Below are 13,177 nucleotides of genomic sequence, written 5' to 3' on the forward strand. Positions count from 1 at the left end.
ATTATAAACCCACATAAGTAATGAGGAAGAGTAAAAGGCATACTTATTCAGTTTGCAAGTTTTATAGCCTAAAATTTCAAAAAGAAAACATAAGTGTTCCTTTTTCCCCTCAAAATGCCAATTTATTGTTGATTGTGAAATAAATAAAATTGTGTAGTCTTCAACACATTGAAAGCTCTGAAGCTCAGCAGTTGTCTCCAAAACCTCTGTTCCAAGCAAATTTACACAGACATTGTAAAAACAAAAGGTTTTCCTGAAGAACAACAAATTAAACAGTGTAATATTCCTGGAGTCTACTGGAGAAATTTCATCAGTATTGCCCTAGAAATTTTCAGCAATCATTTACAATCAAGTAAGACAATAACCTTTGTGCTCCCTAACATGCCAGAAATTCTGTTACTCTGCTCTTAAAAATCCATATTACATATTTCATCAAAAGCTCCCCTAGAAATGTGCCACCAATATTAGAAAAAAACCCCAAAAGTTTGAAGAAAAAAGAAGGTTCCTCTCTTCACCATAAACGTGCAAGTGAATACAAAACAAGGAATAAGGTATGGGTATATCAGACATGATAATGAAGATGCACTTGTGTGATCCACTGTGCATCCACCTCATCCCAGCAGACCTTCAGGGAATAAGAGAGTATTTGCAAGGTCCACAGTCCCACTACCGTGCTTCTGCGCCAGGTCTATGAAGAAATCGCCTCAGTGACTGGTAAAACATCAGCTTTTGGCATGTAGAGCAGCAAACTCTCATCACCTACACATATTATTAAAAATAACAGTTGTGAACATTATACTCACGAAATTCAATTGCTATAGCCATGGTCAATTAGTTTAAATGGTCAATCTGATAAATATGTTTGAAATCCTCAGTGTGCTGTTGGATGTAATGAAAAGGTTTACAGAAGCATGGGTAATTGGCAAATCAATCCATCAGAATTCTTACTTGAAACTTGTTCAGGGTCACAACACTGAAATATTGGTTTAATCATATAAATTCTTAATTGCAGAAAAGACAGGACTTATTACAGCTTTACTTAAAGCAATTCAATTGTTATATTAACTGGAATCAATGTTATTTTCAAAAAGAAAAATACAGGTAACATTTCCATACAGGCACATAATACCCATTTTCAAATATTAACTTAAAATATTGCAGAATACCTTGATTTTACAAAATGTTTCAGCATACAAGTAGCTCAGAATCAGGAATTCATTTTCCATTTCCATGACTTGACTTTGAAATGAAGTTCCTAAATTAGTATGTTAAGATGTTGATATCCCAAATTACTCTGTTTATTCACAGAGCTTGTCAAGGAAATTCAAAACACTCAAACCTTGCACTGAATAAATAAAGTTACTTACAGCTTTTGGATAGGCATCCAGAACACAAGAATTAACAGATCAGAACTACTTCTAAACTAAGGTTAATGAGATTGCTTTAAGAAAGAAGTCTGACTTATTAAAAGGGATCAAATTGACACAGTAATTTCAGTTGTAAGCTCCTCACATTAAACATACTGCAAGTTTTTGTAGATGAACATGACCTAATTTTTTGCCATTCTTTGTGGTTTTCAGAATCAAAAATAATTATTGATGAAGAATAATGTCAAGGCCTTCACGGTGATTATCAAACAGCAGTGACAAGACATAACCTGTCCTGAGGCTACACCAGCACAACACAACTCTCTCCTCCTTAAGAACAACAAACTCCACAACCTGAACACCCTCCAGACCATCAGAATGATCTGGCCCTGAAACCCTGCTCCAGCTCCAGAAATCACAGGGAGCTAAAGCAATGCCTCCGCAACACCATCCATGAGAGGGTCATAAGAAATGACCAAAACAATCCATCTTCACTATTAACCACCAGTTATCCCATGAGACTTTCACAAGAATACTCAGTGGCCCCAGTGATCAAGGGGATTTGGGAACCTGGATTCACAGCAAAGACAGACCAAATTCCTCCTTCACTCCTGTAAACCCCCTTTCCACACTGAAATTACTGTTCACATTCACACTGAATCCAGTGTCTCCAGCCTAAGCACAAGCTACAGGCTAGATCTCAAGAAAAGGGAAATTTAAGGCAGAAGCAGAGGTGCTATACACCCAGTAACTACAGGAATTATCCACATTTGATGAAGACTTTTCACAATATTCTGAAGTATATATTTCTATGAGTGGATTATCAGCCACACCTACTCAAGGGACTTGACTTCCCCCTTATTGTTTAAATTTTCCCACATGGTGCAAAGATTTCTTGAGCTACATTTGGCAAGTGTATCTCAAATTCCAGGGTGGGGGGGGATGCTGGAGATTAAAACAAAAGGGTGGATTTAAGCATTTTTCTAGTTAAAATCTCAACAGACTATGGAACAAGGCACAGAAAAGAGAATGCTACATTGAGCATTCTGGGAGCAGCTAAAAAGGTCTGTGCTTCAGGGGTGCAGCATTATAGCATTATAGCTTGCAGAGATGTGATATAGGCAGGGATCAATGCCTGAATCTGCCATATCTTTTGAGTATATGCCCCTTGCTCACCCACGTATATTTTGTAGATGTGCTCACAGCAGAAAGATTGTGACTCTGAAAAATCTTAAATTATATATATAGCATATATTTTGTAAAATCTCATACGCAAGCACTAGTTCCTGTGGGAACAGCAAAATATATTAGGGAGAGGACAGGAGAGAAAGGAGGAGAAAAGTTAAAGCATATTTATTATCCTGCTGTTGCTGTTGATCTTTTAATGTTCTATAATTATTCAGCAACCATTCATTCCCGAGAAAAAGCATCCTTGACAACTGAGCCCTTTGATTTCTTCCACAAGTCAGTTTTCCAGCTGGGTAAGAATCCCCACCCTCAATTTTGTCCAGTGGAAATAGGAAAAAACATCTCAGTAAGGAAAATGTGTTCAAGCTGGATTTCTCCAAGTTTTCAGCAGGCTAATCCATTTTTCTTATGGACATTGGATAAACAGCTTTTGCTCTGCTAGTCAGAGCTTTTCCAGGTTTTTGTTTTGCTTTGGACACCAGCATGGTGTAACTGCTACAGGACTGCCAAAACCTGAATTAATGCACTGAACTGCCATGACTGAGCAAGTTTTACCTCCTTACACTGCTTACAGATGACATCCAAATTATTTCTAGCAGACAGCAATCAATGCCTTCTTTTAAGGACCAGGTACCACTTCCTGCATGATGCTGGGAGCTGATAGCTGAGGATCACCTAGCACATCAGTGCTGGGCAGGGAACAGCACCTTCTCATGACTCCTGCTCTGCTCTCCACTCCTGAAGCACAGACCTGTTTAGCTGCTCCCAGAAAATTCCTTTCCTACAAAAACAATTTTTTTTTTTAAAAAGAAATCAAAATCTTCCTCACTTCATAATTCTCAGCACATCAGTAGTGCTCTAAGGCATCAGGGTAGCAAAGACTAAAATCACTAAAGAAGAAATACAGTCCTGTTTAGCTTCACTGCAGCTAACAGTTGCTAGCAGGGCAAGGACCTTTAAATACTGCTTGAAACCTGAAAGTACTTTAAACAGATTAAGAAATCCGTATGTGTAGATTCTCGAATAAAAAGTAGAAAGTCATGAGCACAGGGATGTCCTGCTTGGGGCCAGAGGCTGGCTTCACCAAGTAACACCCAGCTCCCCTCCTGGAGCAGCTGTCGCTCCCTGCTGCTGCTGCTCAGTGCTTCACTTCTTGCTCAAAAGACTAATTCTTGCCTAGTTTCCTCCAGACTCTCTTCAAGTAAACAGTATTGAAATTTGTTGGAGGGTTTGAGAACTATAATTTAATGAGTACTGAGTGAGAACAAAGTATGTGCTTCTTTTTATCTTAAAACATTTCATTTGTACATATCACATCAAATTCTCATAAAACGGGAGACAATTAAAAATCTTAAGATTAAAAAAAAAAATCCAAAACCCTAAATTTCCAGTTTTTCTTCAATAAGAATATATGAGAAGACTTCTTTTATCTGTTTCCACAGTCTTTTGCATGAAAATTTAATTAATGGTCATAAACACCTAGAACTACTTTCTCCAAAGCATCCTTTAAGAGTCTTCACTTCTTACTGAGTTTATTTATTGCATGGAGATTTATCCAAGGTGGAGTCAATAACACTGCAGCTACCTACTCATCTAATCTCCTGCTCAGGCACACTCAGCAGAGCGTGCCAAAATCTGGTTAGTCAATTCCAGTTGCAGCAAGCCTGGCCTGTCCCAGTATGACAAAGGCTGAGCAAAATCTTCCCTGCAATTGCTCCTGCAGCACCAGAGGAAAAGAGAGGACATCCTTCTCTCCTGTAATTTTTCCTCTCTTTTTTCTCCCTAAATTCACAAAGAATTGTTATTTAATGCTAAGAATGGGAAAGTAAATTTCTGGTTTGGTCATGTCAGACCTGGCAGGCTGTGCATTACTGAAAGACAGCATAATAATACTTTGTAACCCAAGGAGTTTGTAACCCAAGGGAGACAATTAATAAAACAAACAAGAGGATAAAGCAGATAGATGTGGAAAACAAATTATGACCACAGCTGCTCTGAAGTGACTGGCTACTCATAATTGTTGATCTAGTCCTTTTCTCCAGCTGCTAAACTGCATAAACATGGCTAAAAATACCTTTTCTACTTTTTTTGGCTCTCCTTATTGCCTTCCCTTTCAAGAAAATATTACTAATTACCAAAGGAGTAGTGTATAGCAGAGTAAGTGGGTCACAAGCCATATTATGAAAGCACTAGTGAAAATGTTAACATTTTCTGAACTCCTTACTTAGGGAGCATATATTTTCTAAACTGGTTTATGTTTCAATAGTTTCTGTGTTTTACCGTTTCCTCCTCCTTTATTCCCCTGGGTATCTTGTACAAGCTGCGTGAGTCATATCCCACACAAGCTATGGAGAACTTTAACTACTATGGCCTCATGTCTAAGATCCTGAGAAGCAGGCAGTGTTCTTAATTAATTCCTCAGACACCCAGCAGACAGAAACTGGCACCTTTATCTACTGTCTGCTGCTCCCTTCCACTTCCAGGCGTGAACAGCCCAGGTCCAAGCTGGCAGCCTTTCCCAGTGGAAGCATTTTCCCTGAAATGAGCCACACTGAAAATGACAGGACTTGGCTGCACAGAGTTCTGGCAAGAATAGCCTCTAAACAACAGAAAAATCCCAACAGTTTTCATCAAGGAGACATGTCAGTTCCTGAGGCTTGCACCTTATTGCAGAGAGTGAGCTAAGTGCTTCCAGAATAAAATGAAGTCAAAGCAATACCAGTTTTAAACAGCTGGTACCCTCAAGGAAAGCATGTGCCAATCTCACACCAGACCAGCACTAGTAAATCAGCTTTCCAAATCCAAGTGCTGCACAGAAGAGAGGCAAGAGTGCATAAAATTGTGGGCTTGGGGCTAAGGCCCCACATTTAACAAGTACCATGCCCACAGGCACACAACCCTCCCTACACACAAATGATTCCTCAACAGGGATCAACTTCATTCACTTTCCAATAGCATTGACAGATTCATTCACTTGGCCAAGAACAGGATAGGAGATGTACATCAGCAAGCAGATAATTTTGAAAGAAATTGACTTCTTTCCACAGCTGCTGAATAACATTTTATTCCCTAAAAAGAGGCAAAATTAACAAACAGTATTCATGAATGTGATACAGCCTGATTTGATCAATGTTTTCTCCCTTTATTAAGATGTTTGTTAATTATTCATTCCATAATTTTCCTAAAATGCTTGCTAAATGCATTAAAAAGTATGCATCTTTATACATTCAATTACAGGCAGAAAATTTCTATTGCTTGATTGGGGAGTCATGATGCCAACAGCTCTCATAGCTTGCCATCTTTGAAGGCAGAATCATACTTAAAACTGAGCGTAACTAGGCTTTTCATCTGAAACTGTAATTACTTTCCACTTCAGAGTAACACAATGGAGCATCTTCCTATACTTAAGCCTCCCAGAGCACAGCCAGCTTGCAAAAATCAGACAAAGAACATTATCGATTTTCTCAAGGGAGTAAGATATTTGCCTACTGTCAAGAAGAAACTGTAACTATTCATGTGTAGCAAAAGTAGATGCAGTGTCACACATCCCCATGTCCATATTCCAGAAATCACTGCAGCTGAACGAAACCTCAGTTTATTGCAAACCAAGCAACATGAAAAACAGAACAGCTTCTTGGAAATTAGTAACATATACATGAAGAAAAGGATAGCATGGGTTTTGTCTGGGATAATGAGAGGAAGGAATGAACTTCAAGGTAAATACTTGCTGTTTAAAAAGAAGTTCGGCAGAAAAAGGTCAGAGCAAGATTTGGCACACAAAAAATAATCTCACTGCCTACAAATCATAAACATGACCCAAGTCAGAGAAAAAAATGGCATCAATACTTCAGCTGAAATTGCTACTCACCTGATATACATAATGAAGAGGATGAAATTCCAAAAGGCTTCCACACATTTTTTGTATTTATACACACACAAACATATATATTCATGCTTTATCGGAATCCTTCTGTACCAAGTTATTACAACCACATCAGAGGAAGGGAGTAAGAAAACACAAGCAAACAGGAAATGCCTTTAAAGAGCAGCTAATCACAACACTGCTTATTAAAGAAAGGAATGAAATAATTTAAAAAGCATTTCAAACCTCAACCAGTAGCTTGATCAAAACAACAAAACCCCTTACCTGTGCATTCTGATTCCTGGCTTCTCTCCTTGCTGCTTTTTCTTTTAGCCTCTTCTCCTGAAACAAACAAGATGTACAGTTTTAAAGCAAACTCCTGCACTGTTCTTATTTTTCTTTAATATTTTAAGATTAATGTTGAACCATCCAGGTATTTTTAATGTACACATTAGACTAGTGGTATTCACCCTACATGTTATTGAAAACAATAAATGAAAGATCTGAATGAGACACTATTCATTCTTCTTGTTCTTAAAGGAAATCATAAAACTACAAGAATGATTGAAGCTCATATTTTATCAAGACTTGTTACTCTTGAAGGAATAATGCAGCTCAGTAATTTAACAGAGCTAGTATTTGTAAAATAAGGTAGCTAAAATGATACTAAGATATCCAATTTTTCTTATTTCTCAGTGACTTAAAATGAAATAAAATCCACTTAACAAACTAAAATAAAAATTTTCCTAGCTTCAGAATTGCTTAAGTAACTGGGAAGTGAAAGCTAAAACATCTTCTCCCTTTCATATGTCCATTACCAACAAACACTTTACAAAAGCATCTGCTTAGTAATTGCATTGATTCAGAAACCATAACAAAGCTCTCTTAACCAAAAAGATTCTGCTACAGGAAAATTACCTAAATGCAGATAAAACTCATCCAAAGCCGCCTGCTAGATCTGTCAGTATACAGAAGTGCCCAAGGTATTTAAATCAAATGACATTTATTGCTGCTTGTTTTGTTTATTATTACACCAACTAAAGTATTCTCTCTATATTTATACTGTCAGGTCCTTGTAATTGAACATCCCTTAAATTCTTTATTTCCTGTGGAAAAGATAGAAATTCAACTGAGAGCACATCCTCTAGAAAAGCACATGGCTCCCTGTTCTTATCTTAGTGATCCTGATGACATTGGTATTGAACCTCTTTTATGCTAGCATAAAAATGTTTCTGAAATACAACTCAGTTTCTCTGAGCAATACAGGCCACCCTGGCATCAGCACATTTAGACTCAAGTCCACATAAAAGGAGACATTAACATCAGTCCAGGGTCAGCACTTGAGCACAGAGAAGGCTGAATTGCAGTTACATATCAGCTCACTCATGGGAGTAAGGAGAAAGCTACAGCTTCAGTAGTCTTGGTCCCATTTCACCACAATGATGCTGCTAAAACATATAGGTAGGTATCACACAAAGTTGTTCAGAAAAGCAGTGTTTGACAGCAGGCATGGGAAAAAGAGAACACAGCCACCAAGATTTTCAAAGTTGGTGTCTAAATCCAGGGCCTTTTGAGACATTTGCCAGGTATGTGCCATTTTCTAGTCTCCCAATTGCCCACACTACAGAAGTGTTAGCTTATTTTCAAAATCCCTTTCTGTGTAAGTCAACCTGTTCTCTCCAAATCAAAATTAAACTATTCCCCAATGCTTTGTGCAAAGCTGTCTGACTCAAACAACTCAATACACTCAGGGTTACATACCAGGGCCTTTAATGCATGCTGTGAAACTAAAAAAAAAAACAACAACAAAAAACACACTACTGCAGACAGATACAACATAGCTGTATTATTATTTTAGGTGTGTTAAAGTATATAAAAAATGTAATTAAAAAAAGAAAAAAAAAGAGAGGGAGAAAAAAAATGGCATTTAAGGCCACATGTGCATCATATGTGACAAAAAAAGCCACCAGGACCAAGTAATGTCTGGTCTACATGCAGTTCCTCCAACAAAGTAGTCCTATACAACATGGTCATAACATGATCATCCACGCTATGATTCCTTCTCTCCCAAGTCAAATTTATATATGTTTCTGATCCCTTTTACTTACACTTTTCTAATTATTCATTAAAGTTTTCCATTTCTTCCACTCCATATGGTTTAGCTGCACATTCTCCATTCTTTGAGGTAACCACTGGGTTTCTCTCATTTTTCTGCTAAAACTGTTGTAATATTCAAACTTAACCCCTCAAAACCAGAGAGAACATAGGCAGAAAGTAATACACCATATGTTATAAAGCAGCTTTTGACTGGGACAGTTTAGAAAATTTTGGATAGAAAAATTCTGATAGAAAAATTCCATAGTGTATGAAATGTTGGTGTTTTAACTACAGCTACAGGCTTGAGCAAATATAGCAGCAAAGTTCCTGCTCAAGGGAATTATAACAGAGCCCTGAGAGGACAGCTATGAAAGAAGACTGACATAAGGACACAGAAGAGGAATACACAGGCAGCATTATAAACTGTAGTCTCTAAAGGTCAGTGAAGACACAAAAAGATTCTAAAGTTAATAGGTCCAGAGACTGAAATAAGGAGCACAAGAGAAAAACAAGACAGAGAGGCAATCACCAGGAGATGCTGTCAAGACCTGCTTTTTTTTTTCCCAAACAGAGGGGAGAAAGGGTTTGGATCCCTGCCAGTGAAAAACAAGAGCAGATTTTGCAGAGGGTGCATGTATGCTGGCCCCGAGCTGGAGCTAGGAGTGCATTTCAGAAGCCAATGTCCTCATCAGGCTGCTTCTGCTGCTTGACACTAACACACTCTGAACAACACTGGCCATTCACAGGGTCACAGGATCATTCCAACTGGAAAGAACACCAGGAGGTCTCTGGTTCAACTTCCTGCTCACAGAAGAGTCAGCTCTGAGGTAAGGTCATGCTGCACAGGGCTTCATCCAGCCATGCCAAAATCCCAAGGCTGGAGACTGCACATCATCTCTGGCCAGCCCGTGCCACAGCCTGACTGCTCTCACACAGAAAAATTCCCCATAAATCCATGCTGAATCTCTTGTTTTAACTTACGGCCATTGTCAGAGGTTCTGGTCCATTTAATTTGTGACATGTTAATTTACTAATCAGAACACTCAAGCGAAAAGCCATGTAGAGATTTCAGTGTATTCCACAGATGTATTTACAAACAAAGTTCTGCTCTGACAAAAACATATAACTCACTATACATCTAATTTTTACAAACTCACACTGGCTAGTATTATATTCTTTTCATTTAGTTTTTCATTTATAGTATATACAGCTCAGAGATCGTCTTGGACAGCTTTTCGAATTTACTGCAAATTATCTTTTTTCCTTCACTCTTACAAAGCTATTTGAAAAGGATGGTTAGAACCTCAGTAATCAAAGAGATGAAAATTTTTAGTCATCAACATGTAATATGGCTAAATCACTTGGCTTTAAAGAAGAGTTCCAAACCTTCTAACTTTTTTGCAATAGAACTGACAACAGAAACAGCTCTGCCTAAAAGGAGCCCAAACCACGGATAAACCTGTGTCTAATATGTGGAAGAAATACTCACTGTTCTTAACCATGAAACTAAGAAGTCTGACACTGGCTTCTTTTCACATTTAATCTCCCCCTCCTTCTACTGCTGGGTTTTAAAACAAAAACTCATTTAATTCTTAAAACTCCAACGCACTTAAATAAATGTTCTAACATTTTCATTCCACGTTCTCAACTTGAGGCAAAAAAATAATTAACAGTAGCATGGCAGCTCTCTCTAGCTGGTGAGGTCAGGAATATGTGAAAGACACATTAATAGAGAGCTTAAATCCCAAGTTTTTAGTTACAAAAAAATTAAGTCCAGCAATACTGAGAGATCTTTCCTCCCAAAGGAAATCCCCTCCTCCTTGAACCCTCTTCTTTCTATATTTAGGAGTTAATTTTACATTGTACAAAGGGTTTACTGCAATATAAAAAAATACAGTGTTTATTTCTGATATTTCTATTATGAACAGCTTTGTTTCACACAGTAATTTTTCTTTTAGCTTTTCTGAGTTGTAGAAAATTTGTACAATAAAAGTCTCCTTTCTTTCTTTTAAAGAACTGATGCATAGGTCAGATTTACATTCAATAAATTCTTTCAGCTGCTGTTTTTCCACCCTAAAATTTCACTGACCTCTTATGTTTCCTTACCTGAAGGCAAATAAAAGTTTCACTCAAAAAAACTAATGCGTATTACGGCATATTGAGCTCTGAGAGCATTAAAAAAGCCTGTGGCAAATCTATTTCCTGGAAAAATTTCATGCTTATCTGAGTCCTCTGAAGTCTTTTTATTTAAATACTCAAGAACTCGCTCAGGTTCTGATCCATCATTTTAACACTAGATTTTTAGTAACTATTCCTTTACATACTAATGCCATAATTTGGAGCTACCAACCCATTCTATTTAACAGCTGAGGTAATGGTCTACCACACAACACATCCTCACAGGTGACCAAGTTCTGGAACAAATCACTCCATTGCCTGGAAAAATCTGGCTGTCATTTGCAAATACATGTTGGTCAATAGTGGAACCTTGTCTTGGTATCCAACTGCCTTTTGTCATTTTAGTGGGACACAGCTAAACTCAGACAGTTGTGCTGCAGAAAACACAGAGTTGTTCAAAAATTCAGAGCAGCTCTCATACAGTGGCATTGCAATAGTCAAGAGCTGGTTTCCACCAAAATTTTGAAACACAAATGTGCTCAGAAAACTGACTTAATAAATGTGTTTCCCACAATTTTCTTCTCCAAGATTTCACACTAAACTTGAATTGTTTCTATGCTCATGGCTCATTGCTACATTTATATTGCTATGTAGCTTAATATTTCTCCTTACAGAAACTAGAAAACCATCTACATGCAAGCACTTCTCCAACTAACATTCCTAACAAACATTCCAAAACAAACTAACATTCCTAACTCAAGCACTGAACTGAATAAACTTATTAGTATTTCTTTGAATACTATTTTTTAAAAAAATCTGGAAGTTAACTACAATTTTGGTAACTATTAAATAAATCTTAATACCTTCAGGAAAAAAAAGCAAAACCATTGTCATTGTTTTGTGTTTGTTTTCTTGTGAGGTTTTTTTTAATCTCAATGTTTGGTTTTAGAAACCTATTAAATGATCTCATCAAGCGATAAGGTACATAGACATAATGATATAAGCCTCATCTGGTAAAGCTGACGTTTATTTAAAGGCAGGGAAACTGAAATACCTAGTAATCACCAATTTAAGGCAACACAGAGTAGGCATCAAAGGCATGAGAAAAACAGCACATGGACAATCTTAATCATTAAACAAGAACTGGAAAAAGTCTTAGAGGCAGTGGAAAAAAGGCATTCTCATTAAAAAGAAGAAAACAGAAGCTAGCAGAAACTGACCCTTAAAAGGACATTCTTGTAACAAAACCAACACAAGAAACCAGTGGACAAAGATCAAAAGGATTCCTTTCTCCACTTAGACCTGAACACAGTGAGCAAATTTTAAGGATATGGAAGTTTTTCTGAAGCTTTTAAGTGAGTTGGTTTAAATATGTACATGGATGAGAGGCTGGCCATGAGCTGCCAGTGTGCTCCCACAGCCCAGAAAGCCAAACGTGTCCTGGGCTGCATCCAGTGGTGGGCAGCAGGGCCAGGGAGGGGATTCTGCCCCTCTGCTCTGCTCAGAGCCCACCTGCAGGGCTGCATCAGCTCTGGGGCCCCAGCACAGGGAGGACAGGGACCTGTTGGAGTTGGTACAGAGGAGGTCAATGAAGGTGATCTGTGAGCCAGAACAACTCTCAATCAAAGACAGGCTAAGAGAGTTCAGAGTATTCAGCCTGGAGAAGAGAAGGCTCTGGGAAGCCTAATTGTGGCCTTCCAGTCAGTCAGCTGGAAACGAACTTTTTACAATGGCATGTATTGGGCAGGACAAGGGGTAAAGGCTTTAAACTGAAAGAGATTTAGATTAGTTCAGATTGAAGATTACAAAGAAATTGTTTACTGTTGAGAGTGGTGGGACTGAACCTACACACACACAAACACATACGGTGCAAGATAAAGGTAGCACTAATTCAAAATAGAGCTACAACAGAATTACATGATGAATGAAGGTAGATAGCGAACTAGTTAGTTAATGATTAAAAGTAATGTTTAAAGCTGTGAACTAAAATTTTAACAAAAAATCAATGGAAGCCACACTGTAAACCATGCTAGTATATTCCAGAGAAAAATAGAGGAAAATTGGCAATTTTGTGGTTGCTTTAGCCTTTGACGGGATGATGCCAGCGGAAAATTCATTATCGACAGAGGTCACAGGTTCCGGAGCTGTCTTAATGCAGCCACCCATAAGGAAACACCCAGATCAAACACAAGGAAAACTACAAAGCCCAGGGCTCCAAGCACACTGCAGCTGCAAAAGACATGTCAAGGGGAACACAGAACTGCCACAACAAGGCTCCCTCCACACCTTTCTCCTCTGAGCCAGCCTTAGCCCAAGGCTGCTTCTACTGCTCTGCCTAGGCTTAGGGTTATGCCTAGGGTTGGGTTCCGCAAACCACAAAGCCCAGAGCTTCTGAGAGAAGGCAGAGAGGTCCCTCACGTATCTGTGCCTGCTCATGCAGGCACCCAGCACTACTGGGATCCTCAGCTAGCAAAGGGTGCAGCTCCGGCCAGAAGCTGCCAGGCTGCCTCACAGAGCCTTGCACACAGAGGTCAGCATTTTGTTC

At 38.4% G+C, this 13,177-nt stretch overlaps 1 protein-coding gene across 1 annotated transcript in view; it reads right to left on the reverse strand.

Moving 5' to 3' along the window:
* Positions 1–13,177, reverse strand: part of LOC115949475 (probable ATP-dependent RNA helicase DDX10) — a 60,302-nt gene that overhangs the window by 33,301 nt on the left and 13,824 nt on the right. The window contains exon 4 of the mRNA XM_031066049.1: positions 6,703–6,759. Coding sequence (XP_030921909.1) covers positions 6,703–6,759 — 57 coding nt within the window. The remainder of the gene's footprint in view (positions 1–6,702; positions 6,760–13,177) is intronic.

Source organism: Geospiza fortis, unplaced genomic scaffold (assembly GCF_000277835.1).
Source record: "Geospiza fortis unplaced genomic scaffold, GeoFor_1.0 scaffold16, whole genome shotgun sequence".
Lineage (NCBI taxonomy): Eukaryota > Metazoa > Chordata > Aves > Passeriformes > Thraupidae > Geospiza > Geospiza fortis.